The following is a 21,888-nucleotide window of genomic DNA, read 5'->3' as shown; positions in this document are numbered from 1 at the left end:
CATTCAGTGTGCTTGCAGCCTGCCTGCAAATGTCTGCCCATTTGATGTCAGCGGGGAGGAAGGAGATTCACGCTTCAGCTTCTCCAGCCTTGCCTTGGCTTTTCACAACTACATTTGCAATAAGGGAAGAGCAGAGAAAGAGCAAAATCCTGAAGTTTTGTTTCCCCAGCATGTTTTCCCCTAGTACATGAGGCTATCAGCCTCATGATAGCATGGGATTTTGTTTCAGGACCCCACTGTACTCTGTATACCAGAGTATACATACATGAATATGCAGGTCAGGAGACTGTATGCCCTTATACAACAAGTACCACAGTATTCCTCTAGGTTTATCCTTAAGATTCTCATCCTGCTTTTTCTAAGACTGTAAAATATCCCAGATTTCCACTTTAAAAAATAAAGAAACAAAAAAACTCGGCCAAACAAACATGGGCTTCTATGCATGATCCAAACCTTTGTTCTTTTCCCAAAACTCCACAAAAAGGCATGCAGAAGTCCTTAGCTTTTCACCAAAATTGTGAGGAAGTGCTTTGCTACTCCTGAGGTCTTCAAAAGGACGGGAATCTGCTGGGTGTTGCCCCTTGATGCAGTTCTGAGGAGCAAACCAGTTGACTGGAAGAGTATGCAAAAAAACACCCCCCAGCCCTTCAGGCTGTGGTCACATGGAGATGTTTTAGGGATCCCAACAACCTCACAGATCTGCTGAAATATTCTGGATTCAGTGTTTCTCCCTTGAGCTTTGTGCAATACTCCCATACCTCCTAGGACTTGGAGGGAGAGGACGTCTTTCACTCGGACATCTGGCACTAGTGTCCTAACAGACAAGCTTCAGGGCATTTTGTGAAATAGTCTGCAGCTCCCAGAATCTGCTTCAGACAGAAACCCAACAACATCAGGCAATGTAGCCCATTAATGAAATTACTCTAACAGATATTATTTCATGGCACCTCCCTGTGTTTCTATGGGACTGTTACTTGCAATAGAGGCATTCATCTCCTGCACGCATTTTTTACATCCTTCCTGAATCTTACCCAATAGGATTTTTCCTTTAGCTTAGCTCAGGTTTTTCGGGAAAGTACAGAAACCCAGCATCGGTCAAAACATTTGCTAGTTTATAAATAATAATGTCAGAACTTCCTGGTCCAGACGTCACCTAACAAGGTGCTCTACAGGTCGCTTCCATGCACTGTAACTTTCATGAAGTATTTCACCCTTAATCCCAACTTTTCCCACCATGACCAGAATGTTTTTCCCTTGATACTCCAAATATACAATTCATTGTGCTCCAACGGTATACCTCATTCCAAGACAATTGAGTTTCCCACCTCATTTTCTAGTCATATCTTACTGGGATCCTTTCTGTGATGCATCTTCTGGTGTGAACGGGTTCAGGAGCCCACACTCCCTCCCTAGCATTGCCCTTCCCATTCTCTTGGATGAACTAGAAGCATTTTCACATCTGCAAGTTTTACGAGATGAAACAAGCCTCTCCTCTGCATTCATCCCCTTGGAGAATCATCTCTTCCATTTTGCACCCATGACATTGTTTGCACTGTGCCCCAAAGCTGCTGCCTGGACTGTAGTAGTAGGCATCACTGCTACTCCATTCATGCCCAGACGTATAGTTAACAGTGCAGTTGCAAAACGGCCACTTTCCTTAATACTTGGGCAAATTGCATTTGGAATTCCTAGGCCCACGGAGTGAGCTATTGCAAGGATGCATGGCCTTCCCTTACTGTAGTGTTCCTAGTAGTGCAAATACCAACAAAACTTATCAGTAAATCTAACTACTGGCTGGAATTGCGGTAGTTGAAACTGCTAAATCTCATTCTGTTGGCCACTAAAAGGCTCTCCCTCTGTCACCTTGCCTGTGCAAGGTTTTGCAATGTTAGCAAATCTACAAACAAACCTTCTGTAATAGGAGCAGAGTCCTACGGACCTGCACCTCTGCGAGTGGCTGGGGAGAGGGCCAGCTCCATGCAGTCTCAGTTTTGTTTCTTTCAATGGAAATTCCCCATCACCAGTAGTGTAGGAGGCATAAGTTACCTGCTTTTGAAATTACTCCCTTTCCTTTGGGACCAGTTACAGACTGTCAGCCTTGAACTTATCACAAGCCATGTGCAACTGCACCTACTGCTTCTTGTTCAAAGGTCTCGGCATGCACCCATAAATAGCCAAAGAACAACAGACGTCTGGAAAGGCTGAGGCCACTCAAGGCCTTCTGCTGGCATGGTCTGCCCGACCTTCCCCACCAGCCTCTCCAGTGGAGCTGGTGCATTATGCAAACCCTGACCATCACTTAGATTGGACTTTGCTGAGAAGCAATCTTCCCCATCTTTCAGGTCCACTTCTGCCTGTCAATATACAGATCTATTGTGAATGACCAAACTGGACCCACTGGTATCATCCAAGGCATTTTCATTCACATATTCAGCTGCTTTCCAGTGACTTCAGAGCAGGGACCTATGGGGAAGGTTGTTTTATTTGTTCCTGGTTCCTGCTCCTGGAAAACATCCAGCAGGCAGATGGAGATCATTTCTATTTCACATCCACAAGATCTGACTGAGTTGTTGGTTAAGAACCTATGAGGGTCCCAGGTCTCCAGGTAGGTTTCAGACCCTCTTATCAGTCAGGGCTGGAAGTGAGCTGGAAGTGGAGCCACCTTTATTTTTTACTGTCCTGAGAAGCAGGACAGGTTTTCATTGCAGACCACAAATAATTTACTTCACTTGAAACACAGCTTTAAAGGGTATTTCTAAACTGACAGAGTAAGGCACAGCTCCTGGTGTTTATCACACAGTTACAGACATGGGGCACTGAGGACAACATCACGCTTTTTGCTCCAGTGCCCCTGTTTCACCAATCTGACTCTAAACCTCTCAGGTTTAGAAACATCGGAGTTCTTCTATCACCACTATCCATTTCAAGCTGATTAGCTCGGACACCGTTAGCCCAAGTGCTGGTCTAGCTTGGTTGCTCTGGTAGACTTTGGACCATCTCTGTCAATATCACTCATTTCGCATGGCCTCTGTGACCAATGGCCCCCTTGTAAGGCTTTTGTAACAGTCCTGCACAAAAATGAGGCCCTGACTCTGCACCCCCAAGCTGGACCAACCTCCATTTCCCCATTTTGCAACACTGCAAAGGCTTTGCTGCACATCCTATCTTGTCTTGGCCCACCACCTTCCCACAGTCAGGTTATTTTATTTCTGCTTCTGAATTCAGCTGCATTTTTGCATGGCCACAGTCTCTCTTTTTAATGTATGTTTTACATACATTGGGTGAGTGTGGCACTCTCTAATATAGAAAGTTCTCTTTTCTTCTTTCTGCATTAGCCACAGAGCTGTGTTGACAGGACTCCTGGTGACTGACCAGCTTCTCACCAGAGTCCGCTTCCTGGCCCAATGCTCTGCTGCAGCTCATGATTTAAGCACCTTGGCAAATTCCTCTGCCTCTCACGGCATCTTTGGCTTCTCATTAAACACAGAGATATCGTTTCTGGCTCAGGAAGTTTCTGCACCACAGGACACCAGGACTTCGGAGACTGGCCTGGAGGGCATTCATTACATGCATACTCTGTTTGTCTGCTCCTCCCGAGGCATCTCCTGCTGGACTAAGGGGCAGATGGACCTTTTTCCTGACCCAGCTCAGGTTTTTATGTGCTCTTGCTTCATTCTTTTCCCCTGGTCTCAATTCGGTCATCCCATAATTGAAAATTTATTAATAGTCAATGTCCAATTTACCCTGGAAGTCTTCAGTAATACCTCTGTTATTCAACTAAAATGATCCAGGTCCTTCAGCTGAACTCTCTTTGTCCCTCACTTTGTAGTATGCGGCTGACCAGCTGTCTCTAATTTGATGGTTAATTCTAGTCATATAGCCAGCCTAGATAATTTAATCCTTTATCCAGAAGGCAAGTACTGTCTGCCATAAGAGCTGAACCCATCAAGTTGCCTCCTAGGTTCCCTATTTCAGAGCCATTTCCTTATGCTGTAGTCACTGACTGAGTTGAATAACACTCCCAAAGGTATTCTCCTCAAAGACTGTGGGTTTTGCGCTTATTCAGCTGGGATAGTCAGTCTGATTCCTTCCTCCTGCAGACTGAAAATGGTGGCGAGTGTTTGGTAGTAGGCAGTGTTCTGGCTAGCCCTTGTCTACAGCACAAGGCTGTTTTTTCCTGCGGTGACCTGTAAGCTTTTGATTTCCTTTTCTGAGTGTTTTTTTTTCCAGTTTCTTAACTCTTTTGTGTGGTTCATCTTGGTTTGTAAATTGGCCAAAGGTTTCTTGTGCCTCCTATTTTCTGGAAAGCATTCTTTTCCACAACAGTCATGCTGCCGATCACGTCTTTGATCCATCTTGCCATTTTAAACTGGGAATCTTCCAGGAGAATTTTGCATTCTCCCTTGACACTGAAGCTTTTTATCCTTGTCTGCAGGTGACCTCTTATAAACCTCTCTTAGAAGTTTCCAGATGTTGCTTGAACTCCTTTTACAAAGTCTCCAGCTGTCTCGGCTCACGTTTTGCATCCTTTGCTCATCTTTGACTTCCATTCCCAATTGGTTCCAGAGGAATCCCACAATTAGGACTTCTCCTCCTAGAGGCCAAGCCTCACTCTGGGCATTGTTTCCATAATTTGAAAGTTTGCAGGTTGTTCCTGAGAGGACAGAACTAGCAAAATGGTCCAGAAATGCTCCAGGTGCCCCACAAGAAGGTGCTCCAGAAATGCTCACCCCCATCTCCCCACCCCTATATTAGTCACAGAAACCACACAAAGCCTTGTTTTACTACCCATGGGAGGAATCAGCTAAAGAAAATGGTCTTTTCTTTCAGAGTTCAAGCTCCCTTTGAGTCAGCACTCCCCCAAAAGGTCTCCATGTGATTTATCTCAGAGTTAAGCTCCTTCTTTTATTTGCACTGTGCCTCTAGTTTTCTTGATGCTTTTCTCAAAGACCAGTCCAAGTCAAGAAGAGGAATTTCATGCTGAAGGTGGCTGTTTCTCTCCACTGCCTAGCAAGACAGCGTGTAGCTCCACCTTAGATGTCCAACATGGATTCCAACACTACCCAGCAATCGCCCTTCCTGAGGGAGCAGGTCCATACAGTCCAGCCAATGTAACTTCGTTTTTCCCACCAGGAGCAGATTCTCCCAACAACCTCTGCAGCAGTTCACAAGCCTCTTCTCCTGACATTCCCAAATATAACCTATGGGCATGCGGTATACATTTATGTTGGTTATTTTTAGCCCCCAGTTTATTTGCACTGATATTGTGAAGATACCATCAGGTTATAACAGGGAAAAACGCTATATCAGACTGCAGTGCCACTCGCTTGCTTCCCAAGCAGGAGCCTCCAACACCTCATCAGAGCCTTTGCTGCTCCTAAAACCTCATTCGCACTTCACAGCGGGGCAGCGGGGTTTCAGCGGCCCCTCCGCATTTAAAAATCACGAGTTACGCTCCCGGTAAGATTACCTGTAAAGCACCATCGTTAGGAAGGAATGACGTAGATCTTTTTCTCGTTTGGCTGGCGGGGGCATGCTTTTGGACTAATTCCCTCCCACGTGCTGTGGGACCCCTAAACTGCCCCTCTCCTTAGTGCACCCCGCGTCTGGGGGTCCCGCACCTCCAGGAGCCGGAGCCGAAGGGAGGGAGCGAGGGAGGGAGAGAGAGAAGCTTAACCAAATGAAAGGCAAGCGGCCAGGGCTGGAGCGAAGGGGGGGGGGATAAACGCATCGCCATGGATCTCCTCTGCTGCTGACACTTCCCACCGGGAATACCGGAGAGAAAGCCGCCTGACCGTCCTTGTGTCTGGGAATAAGGAGCAGGAAGGGGGAGATGTTGGGGAGGGGGGCTCATCTCCCCCCCGCATGGCACGTGGGACGGGTCTTCTGCACACCCCGCATATCCCCCCCCGCCACTGCACACCCCGCACGTTGCAGGGCCGCACATGCGGCGCCGGCGTGCACACAAACACAGCGCGCACGCAGGGACACATGCAGAGCCTCTTCCCGGGGCACGGGAAGAGCACCCCATTTCCCCGTGGCAGCAGCACCCCCCACCTTCCGCTGGGGGGCGTCCGCGGCGTCCTGGCGCGCTGCCCGGCACAGGGGGGGCAGTGTGAGGCTGGAGGGGCACTGCGCCCGGTAGCCCGAGCTAGAGGGGGGGTGCCCGCTGCTGCCGGTGCCGCCGTGTGCTGCTGCCTGGGGGCGGGGGGGGGCGGTGCAGCGCCGCCCGTTGCTGCCGGCGGCAGTGATGTGGCAGCAGGTCGGGTCACGTTGCCGGCCCTGTGCTCGTACCAGTGTGAGACGGGATTAGGGAGGCGGCTGTCGGTGCCGCCGCCGGCGGGGAGCGAGGACAGCGCGGAGGGGGAGAGCGGCGGGACCGGGGGTTCCCGCTCCGCCCCGTCCCGGGACTGCCGCGGGCGGTCACGCTGCACCGGTGCAAATCGGCTCCCAATGTCACCCCCTGCGCCCCGCGGGGATGCGGGCTGCCTGTGAGGAAGGCAGCGTCAGCGTACAGATAAGGTAGATATACATATATATATATATATGGGCATATACATATTGATATATATATGTATCCGTACGCATGTAAGAAGCGGTGTTGCCGCGGTCTGGCGTTGCAGTCGGACCCGTCTCCCGTCCAAAGGTCTGCCGAGTGGTATCACCGGAGGGCGAGAGCTGCGGCACCGCAAAACAACTACGCGTGTGCGCCTCTTCGTGCTCACGCACCCTCAAATGTATATACGACGTACACCAAACGTGACGCCCTACCCGCCCCCCTACTTACTCCTCTTCTCCGAGGAGAGGGTCTCGATCCCCCCGCCGTGGGCACGTTTTCCACGGGCGGCTTCTCCTCCCCAAGTGCAAGTAAAATGATAAAATTACAATAATAATAATAAAATTACGAAAAGTAATGAGGGCACGAGTAGTACTAACTACGGCAACGATGATGACAGCAACAGCGGTAACACGGGGGAAAGCCGGTGTCTGGCAGGGCGGGCCCTGGGCCGCCGGCGGGGACATCCCCCCCCCCCCCTCCCCCCGCCACCGCTTCCCTTCCCCCCGCCCCGGTCCCGCCCCCCGCCCGGCGCCCGCCGCACGTGAGCCGTGTGCGGGGCTGGCTGTCGGCGCGCGTGCCCCGCGGCAGCGGGTGCAACCTCGCGTGTGCTGCGGGCGGGTGCGCGGGGAGCGGGAGCGAGGCGGGCAGGGGGAGCGGCAGCGGCGGAGGCAGAGGAGGGGAAGGGGGGGGGGGGGAACGGGGACGAGCCGCCGCACACTTTCGCCACTGCACGGGAGAAGGGGGGAACGGAGGCTGCATGTGCGCAGCGTCGCTCGCGGATCTCCACGGACTAATCTCAGCATCCCGCCGGCTCCATCAAAAGCAGCGACGAAACGTCAGCCGCTGCCAGACATGGATGAAGGAATCTCCCGCTTGCCGGAGAGGCAGTTACTGGAGCACAGGGATTTTATAGGGTAAGGAGCCAGGGCAGCACCTCCGGCTCCTGGGCTCTACGGCGTTTCGTCCCCTGCAGAAAGTGCTGTGAGGCGCTGGCAGCAGAGCCGTCTGCCCGGCGGTGCGCGGGGATAGCCTCCCTCTGCGTCCTCTCGGCCGTCCCCTGCCCGATCCCCGGCCCTCCGTCTGTCTGCCCTCTAGTCCTGGCTTTTGCCGATGCCGGATCTTTGTGTTTCTCTCCAGGCTGGACTACCCTTCCCTGTATATGTGCAAACCCAAAAGAGGCGTGAAGAGGGATGAGAGCAAGGTAAGTTTCTGGGGTTGTTCTCACTCGAGCGCTTATTTGGGGGTCGCTAAATTTCACGGCGCAGCTGCACCCCCAGGAGCATCCCCGGACGGCTCCGCTTTAACTTCCTCCCCCACGAAGTACAAGCGGGTTTCCGAGCGAGCTGGCACGGCTGGGAGAGCGGTGCCTTGGTGATAATTTGCGCGGCATGTGGTCGGCGTGACATTTGTTTTGGTTTTGGTCGGCGTTCCGAGGGACTCTGTCTAACGCCTGGCTTTTCCGGATTTTGCTAATTAGGAAACATACAAACTGCCACACAGACTGATAGAAAAGAAGAGGCGAGACAGGATTAACGAATGCATTGCCCAGCTGAAGGATTTACTGCCCGAGCATCTGAAATTGACGGTAAGGTGCAGAGGGGCGCAGATGTACGTGCAGATGCAGGCTCCGGCAGCCTGCCCGCTGCGCAGCCCGTGGGGCATCGGAGTGCGGGACGCCGTGCTGCCTTGCTCGCTCGCCTGCCCGTTTGCCTGCCTGCCTGCCCGTAACTGGCCCCTCGGGGACCAGTTTCCCTAAGTTACAGAGGCGGCCGGGCGTTTGGCAGTAGCCACAGCATGCCGGGAGTTAGCCAGCCAAGCTGCCCCCTTCCTTTGCCTTTGCAGACGCTGGGACATCTGGAGAAAGCTGTGGTGCTGGAATTGACTTTGAAACACTTGAAAGCGTTAACAGCCTTAACGGAACAGCAGCACCAGAAGATCATTGCTTTGCAGAATGGTAAGCGGGGGGCACCGGGAGCGGACGAGGGGGTGCGGGGAAGGCGACGAGCGAGGCACCCCACGGTGGAACCGCGGGCAAACGCTGTCCCCTCTCCGTCTTCCCCGCAGGGGAGCGGTCCATGAAGTCCCCCGTGCAGGCCGACCTGGACGCCTTCCACTCGGGCTTTCAGACGTGCGCCAAGGAAGTGCTGCAGTACCTCTCCCGCTTCGAGAGCTGGACCCCTCGTGAGCAGCGATGCGCCCAACTCCTTGGCCACCTGCACTCCATTTCGTCGCAGTTCCTCCCCGGCCCCCAGCTCCTTTCCCCGCAGCCAGGCCCCCTCTGCAAGGGATCCTCCTCCTCTTCCTCCACGCCCGCCCCCCCCTGCGCGCCGGGCCACAAGCCGGAGGGCCAGGCTAACTGCGTGCCCGTCATCCAGCGGACTCACGCCGCCGAGCTCAGCGGTGAGACCGACACGGACACGGACAGCGGCTACGGCGGGGAGGGCGAGGCGCGCGCCGAGCGCGGCCCTGCGGCTGCCGGGGGCGCGCTGCCCGCCCTGGCCATCAAGCAGGAGCCGTCGGGGGAGGAGGCTCCCCCTGCGCCCAAGCGGCTGAAGCTGGACCGCGGCGGCAGCCCCATGCCCACCCCGCCGGGGCTGGCGGCGCGGGGAGCCGAGGCGGCTGCGGCGGCAGCGGCGGCGGCAGCGCTGGTGAGACCCGACGCCGCACTGCTGGGCTCGCTGATGGCCCTGGGGGCGGGCGGCGGCGGGGTCCCCTTCGGACAGCCGGCAGCGGCCCCTTTCTGCTTACCCTTCTACTTCATCTCCCCCTCTGCCGCCGCAGCCTACATGCAGCCCTTCCTGGATAAAGGCAGCCTGGAGAAGTATCTCTACCCCGCAGCCCCCATCCCGCTCCTCTACCCGGGCATCCCGGCCCAGGCCGCCGCCGCCGCGGCCGCGGCCGCCGCCTCCTCCTTCCCCTGCCTCTCCTCCGTGCTCGGCCCCTCCGAGAAAGTGGCCGCCGCCGCCGCCGGGCTGCCCCCGGCTCCCCACCTCCCGCACCCCTTCGCTGCCGCCGCCGCCGGGATGGCCGCCGCCGAGCCCGGCGAGGACGCCGATACCGCCACTGCCGAGGAGCCCGGTGCCGAGGGTCCCTGAGACGCCGCCGGCCGGGAGCTCCCACGCGCCGGCTCCTCGCCGCCGCTGCCCTCCTCTCGGACTGGCCGCCCCGCCACGGGGCGGGGAGGGACCGTCGGGCCGGCACCTGCGCCCCCGGTTTCCTGTGGAGGGCAGGGCGGCATCTGTAAGGGGTAGCCGGGGACCGGCCGAGGCGAGCCGGGAGCTGGCGGTTGCGGGATGGCGGCGTCCGGCCCGGGGAGCGACCGCCTCGAGGGGAGCCTCGGTGTCCCGCAGAGCATCGTCAAGGAGAAAATTTGCTACTCAGTATTTTTTTAATGTTTGGCTTTATACATGCATAAATAAGGAAAAACAAGAAAAAAAAAAGGAAGAAGAAATAGTAAGGATAGTTTTTTTTTTTCTCTCTCTCTTTCTAAGGTAACTTAAATGTTGCACCTTATTTGCAATGGGTTCATAAGAACTTGCACTTGCGGCCAGGGAGCCCCGGGTGGGCTCGGGGTGCAGGCGGGGCAAAGCGAGGCGATGGAAAGAAGGAAGGAGGGCAGGCCCCCGCACCCGCGCTAGCACTTTACTGAGAGCAGGAGCGCAGAGAGACGGCAGCACCCCGAGCCCGAACCTGCAGTGCCTTGAGCACCCGGGGCTGCCGCTGGCTCCGGCGAGTTTTGGGTGTGCAAGGGAAGGAGGGGCAGACCCATTATGTAACCTTGTGTTTATTTTATAATTATTATTTCTTTTCGGCTAAGGTATACAAGTGTGGCAAGTGCATTTGTACTCACCCTCTCTTTATTTAATTCAGTATGTCCCCGAGAGATTTCCCCCCGAACCTTGCTGTATGAAATGAATGTTTCTGCACTGAGCTACAAAAAATATCCCCCTCCTCTTTCTCCCCTTCAAGAAAACACAGAGCAACTCGTCAGCCTGAACTACTCCTCACTCACTTTATCCTAAATCCGAGGGACACAAAGCGGAGGCCGTAGGTAACACACCTCACTGTGCAATCAGAAACGATTAGACCAGTTGGGGTAAGTTTCCCAAGTGGGTTCTCCCCTTCATCCTGAGCTCAAATGCCGCCGTTTCCCTTCCCGGAGACAAACCAGACTGCCAGATAATCACACGGATAAAGCTTTTAGAAGAAGGCTTAAACCAAGACCTTGCCTAGATATTTTTAGTTTGTTGCCAAGGTAGCACTGTGAGAAATCTCACTTGAATGTTACGTAAGAGGTGAGACATGACAGCCTGGCGAGGCGTGAGCACGCGTCCATCCGTCCGTCCGTGCGGGCTCTGTCCGTCTGTTTGGTGCATCCACTGCTGCTGTTGCTACTGTTTTGCCTCAAACGCTGTGTTTAAACAACGTAGTAAAAAAAAAAAAAAAAGGAAAAAAAATACCCTCTTACTGGCCTACAGAGTGGCTGTGTGTAAATAAGTTGTTAATACATTCAATTAATGATGTCTGACATGCTATTTTTGTAGGGAGAAAATATGTGTTAATGATATTTTGAGTTAAAAACTTTTCTGGGGAGGGTTTGCTGAAAAAGTTGCACTTTTGTTACAATGCTTATGCTTGATACAAGCTTATGCTGTCTTAAATTATTAAAAAAAAAATAAATCCTGTCTGCAAGAAACCAGCTGGTTTAGAACAGTTTAGTATGTGATATATTAGAAATCAATCTTTATATTCAGTATTTTCCAGCACTCCATGAATTCTATTATCTAAATATTTCCACACTATTTTGTGATTAAAAAAAAAATTCTTACTAAGGAATAAAAACTTTAATACACAAAATGGGGTTGTCTTCTAATTAAAAATCTAATGATAAGACATGATAAGGGGTGCACTGAGCTTCAAAACGTATGATTGTGTGGCCGATGAAAATTGTTTTAATGACTTTTCACATTTTTAATCTATGTTTGGATTTCTTTGCTTTCCTTTAACTCCCTGTGGCAAACTGTTTGCAGGTATGTGCATTTCACAAAGCATAAAGCGTGCCTGTGGAACATGCATGTTTCTTCCTGACATCTACTTTTCTCCTTTTTGCAAAATAATAATCTTTGCAATGAATACTTCACAGCCCTGGTGCTGCACAGGAGCTATCTTTGTTCACCATGAGCAAACTTCACGATTTGCCTGACAATCTAATGACGTATCATCAGCTCTGGAGGAATGATATATGTCCCAGCTTGGAAACCCCCAACGAAAACTGAACATTTGGAGGGGGAGGAGGGGAGTAAGCAGGAGGGGGAAGAGAGTGGTGGAAACAGGCAAGTAATTCATCGCATGGAAGTGCAGCACCCGAAAGACTTCCGCGGATTTAATACCTAAGCCGCATCACCTCTCCTTTCAAAAATTCTTCCTGCTCCAGAAAAATAAAATTAAGGAAACCTTCAAACAGTAGCCAATGTTTATGTAAGAGCGCAACACAAAGGAAGCGTTTCATGCTCCCTCTGCCGGTTCTTCAATACCAATGACTACGCGCACAAGGAATGAAGTTGGAGCGCAGAAGTAACAGAAAACTCTTAAGACTCATGTTGATTCCAGCAGTCCTTTAAAATAGAGGAGGGATTCTAAATCGGGTGAAAAATAAGCGCTCCTTTAAAACTGTTCAAGTGAGATTACTAAGAAATAGGTATACGTCTTTTCATAAGGAAGCTTTAGTAAAATTAACTCCTGTTAGACAGAGATACAGGCAGACTGTCTGTACAAGTACCAGAGGACATATAGCAGTGCTTTTTCCAGAAAATGATGCTGATGGACCAAACGCCACTACATTCCATCAGGATACCCACTGAAGCCAACTTTTCATGGGCTGAAGTCAAAGCTTACTAAAGGTAATGAAAAAAACTCTGTCTGACTGCAGTTGTCTTTGAATCCCACCCTGCACCTCATGCTATTTCAGGAAAGAAAGTGAACTGGCTTCAGCCCTTCAGCTCCGTATCTTGCCAATCACTTCACTTTGACCTGCATACTTAAACAGCTCAACACCTGTTACGTGGCCAGAGTTACACAGGGATGAACATGCTCATACACTCCAACTCCTCATGCTAGGGGAGGGGATTTGCCTTACTGTGCATGAAGGAAGCCCTTCCTACCAGTTTACTATGCCCCCAGAAAGGGTGGAGCCATGAACGCTTTTCGAAAGAATCATACCCATCATGAACACTTGGGTTGTTTGAAACCTGAGCATGGGCCAGTCTTCATGCCTTTTTCAAATTTCCATCCTTCTAAACCTAGATCCTCACAGGGTTTTATCAATTTCAGTTCTTTTCCAAGTACAATAACAGGAAAGCTTATTTTTATCAGTCCTTGAATCAAATGTACCCAATGACTTCATGCCAAGTTGCCCCATCAGTGGAGTCTATTAAGTTTTATCACATAAACCATAAAGACAAAATATGTGTGCTCAGACAATCCTAATGCCTAACAAAACCAAACACGTGAAAGAAAGGTTTGTAGTTGAGGCTGATAACCCACTGCTGCTGCAGGCAAAAGGCAACTGACAGGAGGGACCCTAGTGTCAGCTTTAATTATTAAATCCCAGGATTCCTCAAATCCCTTTGGCACCTAAGTCAAATTATATATGAAATACATTTCATATTTTCCCAAGGTTAAAAAAACCCAATCATACAAACACTGGACAAGAACCTGATAGGTTTAAATATACATTTACCTATGTACAAATATGTATTATCAGCTTGTTATTTCTTACCTGCTTTCTATAACTGTATGATATATGGGCCTTCGTCTGCACTTCCCAAGTACTAAGCACGCAGGATTGGGTGCTACATTTATTGTATACACTTGAGTATGCTTATTTTCTCATAACCACAAGACAAAGGATGTAAGCTGGTAAAATGTCTTTTCTTAAGCAATAAACTTTGAAAACAGGTCTTATTTACCCAGTATATTATAGTGACATGAAAGGCTCCATTACAGTGCGTTAAATAAACACAGTTGAGGTTGTTAAGCCAATGGAAGGTAATATCATGTACCTCCCACTAAAGGTCATGGAAGTTTTGTTTGGAAGGTTCACTCAAACTGATCATCAGTCCTATTAAGAAAAGCCTGACCTACCAATTAAGTCAGTGGGAGTCCTTTTCTTGAGTAATGGGCTTTTGAGTAGGCCCTAAGTCTACGTTTTGGGGCTTGTTTAATTTTCACCTTTAGTCAGGGAAGACTGAATGTCTTTGACATTCAGCAACCCTGGAGATTGTGAACAATGTGCATTTCTGCACTGGCAAATTTATAGTCTGTCCCGTACCCTGGGTCTCACAAGGTATTTCCATTTCCTCTCAAATATCAGCTCCTGGAATCATGTGATCACCATTGCCTTTGACAAGTTTCCTGCCTGCTAGTTGCAGAAATGAACACGAAAGTATGACCTCAAGGAAAGCATCCTGGTCTACTGGAAGGTGTGCCTGCCCATGGCAGGGGGCTGGAACTAGATAACATGTAACGTCCCTTCCAACCCAACCCATTCTGTGATTCTATGGAGTAACAAAAATGCCAGACTTCCTCTCCACAAAAGAAAAAAAAACAAACAAGGAAACCAACCACAGCTGGATTTTTTACTGCTGGTTGCACTCAAGAAAGTCTGAATCCCTATTAAGTGGTTATCTCTGGTTATACTGCAGCCTCAGAGTAGCTCACTGCAAAGCAGTAGAGAGAAGCCAGTGGCTCACCTGCCACTAGCAGTGGCTGTGCAGGTCCCAGACATGTGCGGACGTGAGCAAAGCTGAGTTGCCATTGTCACTTTTCCCTCTGCATCCTTCCCATGGCTACAGTGTTTCAGTCTCTGGGTTGCCATCTGGCACAAACACTAAACTCACCACAGCCTCAGTGACAGCAGTGACACTGGCTGCCCGAAGCTGCCCTGCCCTGGGCCAAGCAGCAGAAGTTGTTTTGCCTTACTGAACTCAGGAGCACCCAGTGGCAACACACCTGCCGCTGCCACCTCTGCCCTTTCCTGGGGCGCAGGAATGCCTCTCCCTGCCTGGCATTCCCGATACATCCCAGGGTGGCTGGTGGGAAGATGTGACCTCATGGTTTGGAAAGTAGGGACTGTGATTCCAGGCAGCTCTACTGGGCCATGGGGGCTGGGGAAAGCTCTTTCTCGGCCTTGTGCAAAGGCCTGTTGGTTGAGCTTGTTTTTCTGTGGCCAAGCCAGTCTCAAAACTGAGCATTTTCTGAAGAACCACCTAAGGAAAAGAATTATGTAAATATGGCACCTCCTTACTCAGCAGGAAACTGGCTCCCCAAGTGTCTTTGGAGTAGTACCTGCACTACAGAGCCAACTGAGCTGACAAATACTGCAGCAGATTCTGTTTTCACAGTACTTTGCCAACAAATCCAGCTTTGCAGTTGCTGCCAGGCAGGCACACAGCTTTGCTCACATGCAACATTATGTGCAAAGAAGCACATCTATGTAGAAGCAGTAGTCCATCTGCATGGTCCTAGTCCATCAAGGGCTTTGGACTTGGTTAGAACCCACTGAACTGACTTCAGGCTTGGATCCTGTGAGTAGTGACCCTGATCACTATTTCTGTAGTTTAAAGATCACAGCTTCCAGTGAATGTTGTAAGACCTTTACCTAGGTTCCAACTGCAGGATCTACTTTTCTCCCTTGGTGGAATATGAGTATTGCCATCAAAACCAAATGGGAACAATCACACCACTGGGGGCAGACTTCGTATCAATAATGCAGCCTGAGGTGCAGAAAAAAAGGCTTTGCCTGGCAGCCAGATCTTCAAATGCATTTGCAGGACTAACAGAAACAGGAGAAACAAAATGTCTTGGGTTTTTCAGGGGTTGGTTTTGAGTTTTTTTTAAAATGCAGGTTGAACTTTCATTCTGCAAGTGACTGAGAGGCCGAATAGAACGTGCCTTCTAAAGATGACGTACTTTTTATGCTATGCTTGAAAAGAAAAAGACGGCCTGACAGAGCTAATCTGCATTTGTGCAGATGGTAGAAGTGAAACTGCAGCTGCCTGCGCACCTACCTCTGGTTTTAAAAGCCAGTGCTCGTACAGATGCTTCAGTGCTGGACAGCAATTCTGGGAGACAGGCACGGACCCTGAGGAGGTAAAGAGGTCGCTTGGGCTATTTTGTCTGCGCTCCCTGTAGAGCTTCACGCAGGCACCCAGAAGGCCGGTGACAGTGGTTTTGCCGCGGAAGGGCAGCACCAGCCCTGCCGGGAGGTGGGCCCGGCACCCCGGGGCGGCACGGAGCGGAGCGGGTCGGTACGAGAGCCCGCCTCTGCCCGCCTCACCGCACACCAAACCGCGCGCCCGCCCGCGACACACCCGCACGCAGCCAACGGTCGTCACGCGCGCGCCCACGTGACGCGGCGCACGCTGCCCGGCACGTGCGCGCAGGCCGCGCAGGCTCGGGGAGGAGAGCGCGCTGAGGGGAGGGGCCGGCGGAGCTGCGGCGGTCGCCTGGCAACGGCTCAGGCCCGGGGGCCCGCCCCCGCCGGCAGGGGCAGCCGTTGGGCCGCGGCTCCCAGCCGGGCGCTGGCTTCCCCCGGCCTCAGCCAGCCCCAGGGTGCGGGAAGGCGGATGCCGGTACGCACGGCCGGGAAAGCGCCGCTGGTCCAAACGTCCACCGGTTGAGGGCTTACCCGAAGCCGGTGCAGCTTCACTCGGAACCCCCGGCCCGCAGGCAAAGCTGTTACGAGGACCGGGGTTTTGGCAGCCCGGTGTGGACTTTGCGGTGTTGTGAAGAAACTGAATTGCCTTTATCCCTTCAAGCACCCCTCTGAGCATAGCAGCTGAGGTAAAGTGGCACCCGTGGCCACTGTGTAGAGCTAGTAATGCTAGCAATATCACTGCTGATTAGGGGAGATAAGTTTTAGCACTGCCCAGGGGTTTAAAACAAGTTGGATTTGGAGTCCTGGCACTCAAGAGGCTTACTCAGTGCATTTTGAGCAAACAGAATGCGATATTTTGCAGGTATGGGCCAATTCTGCTTTCTTGTAAGGAAAATAACAAAGACCAGGAGGTTTGTAGCCCTTGGGGGCATAATAATAAATCATGGCTGGGGAACTCCTTAATAGAGGCTGTTTTTTCACTTCGGTTCTTCTCAAATAGTAATGTTACTGCAAAGTTCTGTGGATGTAAGTAAAACATGGTCTGTAGGGGAAGGCAAGACCTTTCATTAGCACAGCAGATGCCACTAGAAAACCAGCCTAGTTTTCAAACACCCAACCTTTTTGTAGCTTCACAAAAGGACTTTAGAACCAAGAGTGCTTAACCGCCCCCCCCCAGCAGAATCTGCTACACATTTTATATACCTGAACTTTTCCTTTATTTAGGAGCTGCAAGTCCTCCCTTACCCTGCCTGTCAGGTATCCTGTCCTCCCATACCTCAGAAAGCCCAAGGCTGGAGGACCTTGAATGGCATCCCATGAACCCTCCCACCTGGGCCAGGGAAAGCCATCAATACCAGCCTCAGCAGCTTTTGCCAGTTTGCTTCCTACCACAGCCGAGGGGCCTAGAGCACACATCAGTCCTAGCCAAGAATAACCCTGCTGCTGCTCACATGATACACTGCGGGCACAAGAGCTGTTGGGTTCTGCATGAGAGCCACAGCCACCCTGCAGACAGCTGCCCAGGAGATGAATTCACCACACTCAGTGGGACCAGAAGAGCCATACAAACTAGTTAACTGGACACATATGTACCCCCTGCTTGATCTGGGCTTCACATTATTATCCCTGCCTTCTACTTGGATCTCAGCCCTAAAGCTTTCCACAGAGGTAGCTGCACAAATCAGTGTTTTTCAACAGCTGAACTAGATTTGCTACCTTTTATATCAAAACTGTTGATGGCAGCAGTGCTTACCAGGTGGCAGGGGAGGCTGTGGCAGGGAACTCCTGCTGGACAGCACAGGATGATCAGAAGATAATGCAGCCATCTGAGAGAAAAAACTTAAAGATTCCGGACCTGCTTTGCAGCATGTTTATGTTACAAACCCACTGGAATAAAAACAGATCTTCACAGGAGCTGTGGTAGGAACCTGGACTCTGATTTCTTCTTCCCCCAAGTGAAGACGCTAATCAATTAGCTAAAGCCATTTCTTAGTGATTGCTTAATCATTTTGTGCAAACTAGGCCAAGATCTACAAGAGAAACAGTACATGCATGTCTGAGAACAGGTTTTGGCCATGGCCTTCCCATAGGGAGCAGGAGATGCAGAGGTGAACCTCCTTGAGGGGAGAATATTCAATACGAATCACTGCTTGAGAGAGAAATGGTCTGGTTACCAAACCATCATTCAAACGCAGGGCTGTTCCTCTTCCAGCTGCAACTTTTTGATGTGAAGAGTGATGCCCTCTGTTGTTCTAGAGAGAAGCTGCTACGAGTTAGGGGACTGAAAACATGAATGTGGAGGTTGGCTTGTGTTTTCAAGTACTGCAAATTTAGAGGTGCTCCGGTTTTGACATACAGGCAGTTTGCTGGGTCCGTCATGGTGAATGTGCTGCAACTGGGACTTGAGAGTCAGGAAAAAGACATCTGTAGAGGGCTGTGTACCAAAATGAGTAGGAAAAACCTGCTTAACAACACACCACTTAAAAAAATGTAGGAAAAGTGTGTAGAATAGGCAAGAATTGCTTATTACTGGTGCTGCCAAGGTAACTGAGGAGTATGGGAATGTGTGTGGGCAAGGGTCGGAGTTAAGGCTGCCTATGCATCCCTCAACATCTGACAGCAGAGAGAGAAGGAAATACCATGGCCTAACAATCTGCCATCATCAGATAATCCTGATGGGCACTCCTAGTTCACCTGTAAAAATAAATGTGTTAGTGTGAATCTGAGCTGCGTTTCCTCTCCTTGGCACAACAGAAAGAAGCTGTATGTATGTATTGCAATTTGTTCTACAGAGCGGATAAGAAAGTAAAGATGTATCTGTCTGCAAAACATGAAGTGGCTTTGCAAAATGCCTAACACAACTGGTCACAGGGGCAACTCTGGTGTTGTGAATTACAATGTAAGTACGGTTATTTAAAATGACCTTTGAGAGTAATCTGTGTGCAGGAGCCATCTGTGTGCAGGAGCCATCTGCGGGAAGTGTGCTCCCATCAGTGTCCTGCCAGGCCTGGAGCTACTTTCAAGAGTCTGGCTGTTGTGATTGCTGAACATAATGAGTCTGCAATAACTGTTTTCAAAAGTACACAGTAATGTCATGGGGTTGGCTCAAGTTTAGTAACCCCAGGACAATGCATTCAAAAGGGATAGAGGGCAATTCAGCTCCTGTTGGTCAGTGAGAAGGTGCTGCACATCCCTTCCTTTTGTTTTACTCAGAGATCATCTATACCTTCCTCAGGAGCAAAGCTGCTTGGCTTGGGACAGCACTCTGGTAGTTTAGGGCTACAGTGACATTTTCCCTAGTGGGTACAGTAAAGTAATTTGTATTTGTACAAACCTGTAAAGAGAGCATCTCCCCTTCCCCGGATGCTCCCAATGAGTCCATGTGGCAGTGCGTTCAAGATGCAAGCCTGCCCCCTTGACTGAAGGCATCTCTGCATTACAGGAGTCTCATGCTTCTAGATGGGCCAGAAGGAGCAGAAAGGCAGCTCAGAACCACTGCCTCACAATTGCCTGCTGCAAAACTGAGGACAGGAATACTTTTTTCCTTCTGACCTATCTCTGTTATCAATATCACAAAGTAGGTGGCACTGAAATTCAGCCATGCAGCAGTGAACTGTAGCAGGGACACTGCTATGAAATGCCAACTTTTCTGGATGTATGCTTTCAAACCACTGTAGTTTCTTGGACACCTTCACATCTAAATGCAAATCTAAATCTAGAGTTACCATGCAAAGCAGGTTACCTGCATATGCTGACAAGAGAAGCAATAAGCCAAGTATGGTTACCTGAAGAAGAAATCAGAACAGACTCATATTTTTAACCCCAAACACACCAAAGCCACCCTAGAATTGCATTGCTCAGATGGAGTTCCTTTTACTAATACCCCAGTTACCTTTTCACCTTCCAGCTTTAATCAGACACAGAGGCAGAGAAACACGGCCCATCTCCTGTCCCTCAGAGTGTGTATGGATTTCTGTAGTCAAAATGGGACAGAACAACGCCAGGAAGATTTCACTTATTCTTAGTTCAGGCTCTAAGAATATTTTATATCTCAAATGTGAAAAAATGATGGAGGTAACTGGACTCTTGGTGACCTACAAGAAAACACAAACCTGACACTTTAACATCAGATATCTTGATATTCTTTTTAATTTGGCTTCCCCACTTTGCAGTCTCTGCTAAAGAACTTAAGTTTAATTCTGCAATGAGCTGAACTCCTGCACATACTGAAATCAGCGTGCTAAAATCAATGGCAGATGAAGACATTCATTTTGCAGAGTAAAGCTTTAAGTTTAAAACAGACTAATTAGATCTCAAAGGCAAAAGCTTTATTGGTCGAACCTGGCTCAAGAATTGCAAAAGGAAAGATTAAGAATCACTTCCTTTGAAGCGCTTAGATTGTTCGGTTTGGAAGGAAGATAAATCCTCTGCTATCAGGAAGTTTAACCTCTGACTGAAGGGGTTAGGGAAAGTTTTCCCTCTGAATAGGTTATTTTGGAAACTCCAGACACCAAACAGGTGCTGTTTACTATCAAGCTGCCTGTGCCCATCCAATCCTTGCTATGAAACCAGAGGCTGAATGCTAGGACAGATGGCCCTCTAGCCTGACTGAACTGTTGTTGGAAAACTGTATTTCTGTATGATGAGAACAGACTTTATAGTGAAAGATCCCTATACAAAAGTAAGTACATGGAGATGAAGAGCATGTACTCCTTGTGAAGACCCTGCAGCTCCCTGGGCCTTAGTTTTCCCAGGTGACAAAAACAAAAACGATATCTAATGATTTTACTGCATACAAGTATACATGTGGGTGCATGTATAAATGGGCTCAGATGGCAACATCTTAAAATGATCTTTAATCTCAGAACTGGGCACTAGGATTGAGTCTCTGTGCTAAGGCGTGCTGAAGGGTGCTCATTCTGTGCAGGTCTCCAGACTAAGCACAGCTGAGGTGTTTCTTAGTTAATTAAAATGATTTGGAGCATGTAGAAAACACTTTGGAATTAAGAAAAACCAAAAAAAGGCACCCTCCTACAATTCTAACTCTTGTGCATTTTCTTTTCAGCCCTTAATACCAAACAGCATTTGGGAGTCTACAGAAAAGTGTGAAATGGCAACCTGTGACAGTGGATGACCAGTTGCATGCACATTGTTAGAACATCATCAGACTTGTGAAAACACTGGAACAATTAGGACCACCAAGCAACTGTCAGCCTGCTCTCTGTCAGTGAGGTGCAACACACTCCCAAGCAGCACTTGCAGAGGGATTTAGACTGCCTATTTTAATAGCATCACTTTGAAGAAAAATAGAGTTGAGCAAGAATTAAAAGAGGTTTTATTCCATTACTCGCCTTTCCTTTTTATCCTTTTAGAAAGAGAAATACATGTAAAGCTGAACAATTCACCTTCAGAACCCCCCAGCTTCCTTCAGCACACCTGCATCTTGCTCTCACTGTAAGGTAAAAGTAACTCAGGGCAATTTCTTTTCATCCTCTTGGTGCAATATAAAAACATGCTTAACTGCAGTAGTAGCTAGATGAGACAGCCAAGATCAGGACCACATTGTGCTAAGTACTATTTGCCAAACAAATAGGAAATGAGATGTGCTTCCCCATGGGGCTTGTCGTATATATAGACAAAGTCAAAGGGATGAAGCAGTATTATCTCAAGCTTACATCTGGGGGACTCCAATCCAGGGGGATTATAATAGCTTGCCCAAGGTCACACACAGGAATCTGTGGCAGAGTTGGGAAATGAAGCAAGAGCTTCCCAGGCACAGGCCGATTCACCAGGCACAGGATAATCTCTAAAGTGGAATGTTTCAGCCCACAGTTCGTACAGGTTTCAGAAAGCTACTGGGTCTGAGTCCTCATCAAAACTGCAGGAATCGCATAATTTGTGCATCAGCTACACACGTGCTGTGAGTGGGATGTGGTTCTTTATTAGTATTATTGCGTCCTTTCTAAAAGAGCATATTTAAAGATGGCAAGTTGCATATTTTATATGATTCTTTACTATGTGCTATGCATGCCTAGAAAAGTTGCTTTTCAACTAGCTGCATGCCTCCGCAGGTCCAGGCATGGCGGTGTGTATTGCTGCCCTCTCGTGTAGACCTCGTTGTAATTGCAGCGTTGTGACAGAGCTAAGGGGACAAAATTATCTGGTGCCCTGC

General features: G+C 49.7%; 1 protein-coding gene and 1 long non-coding RNA gene across 2 annotated transcripts; one reads left to right on the top strand and one right to left on the bottom strand.

Annotated features, from left to right (window-relative positions):
• The first annotated feature begins 7,099 nt into the window (after window positions 1-7,099).
• On the top strand, window positions 7,100-11,016 carry BHLHE41 (basic helix-loop-helix family member e41). Its single transcript, XM_062634803.1, has 5 exons — window positions 7,100-7,473; window positions 7,697-7,760; window positions 8,037-8,144; window positions 8,402-8,513; window positions 8,624-11,016. The coding sequence occupies exons 1-5, from the start codon at window positions 7,412-7,414 to the stop codon at window positions 9,652-9,654; spliced, it is 1,377 nt and encodes a 458-aa protein (XP_062490787.1). The 5' UTR covers window positions 7,100-7,411; the 3' UTR covers window positions 9,655-11,016.
• LOC134172056 (uncharacterized) lies at window positions 10,039-15,832 on the bottom strand. Its single transcript, XR_009967814.1, has 3 exons — window positions 15,628-15,832; window positions 13,103-13,192; window positions 10,039-10,970 (listed from the first exon to the last, which is right to left on the bottom strand). It is a non-coding gene; the product is annotated as an uncharacterized LOC134172056 (long non-coding RNA).
• Window positions 15,833-21,888: the final 6,056 nt, after the last annotated feature.

The sequence above is a fragment of the Pezoporus occidentalis genome, unplaced genomic scaffold (assembly GCF_034315485.1).
Source record: "Pezoporus occidentalis ecotype Australia unplaced genomic scaffold, CSIRO_AGI_Poc_V1 ctg44, whole genome shotgun sequence".
In the NCBI taxonomy this organism is placed as follows: Eukaryota; Metazoa; Chordata; class Aves; order Psittaciformes; family Psittacidae; genus Pezoporus; species Pezoporus occidentalis.
This window is presented reverse-complemented; position numbering and strand designations above follow the sequence as displayed.

Coding starts and splice junctions, on each gene's coding strand:
- BHLHE41 (XM_062634803.1), top strand. CDS start 7,412: ATGGATGAAGGAATCTCCCGCTTGCCGGAGAGGCAGTTACTGGAGCAC. Junction 7,474..7,696: donor GAGCACAGGGATTTTATAGG/GTAAGGAGCCAG, acceptor GTTTCTCTCCAG/GCTGGACTACCCTTCCCTGT. Junction 8,145..8,401: donor CCGAGCATCTGAAATTGACG/GTAAGGTGCAGA, acceptor TTGCCTTTGCAG/ACGCTGGGACATCTGGAGAA.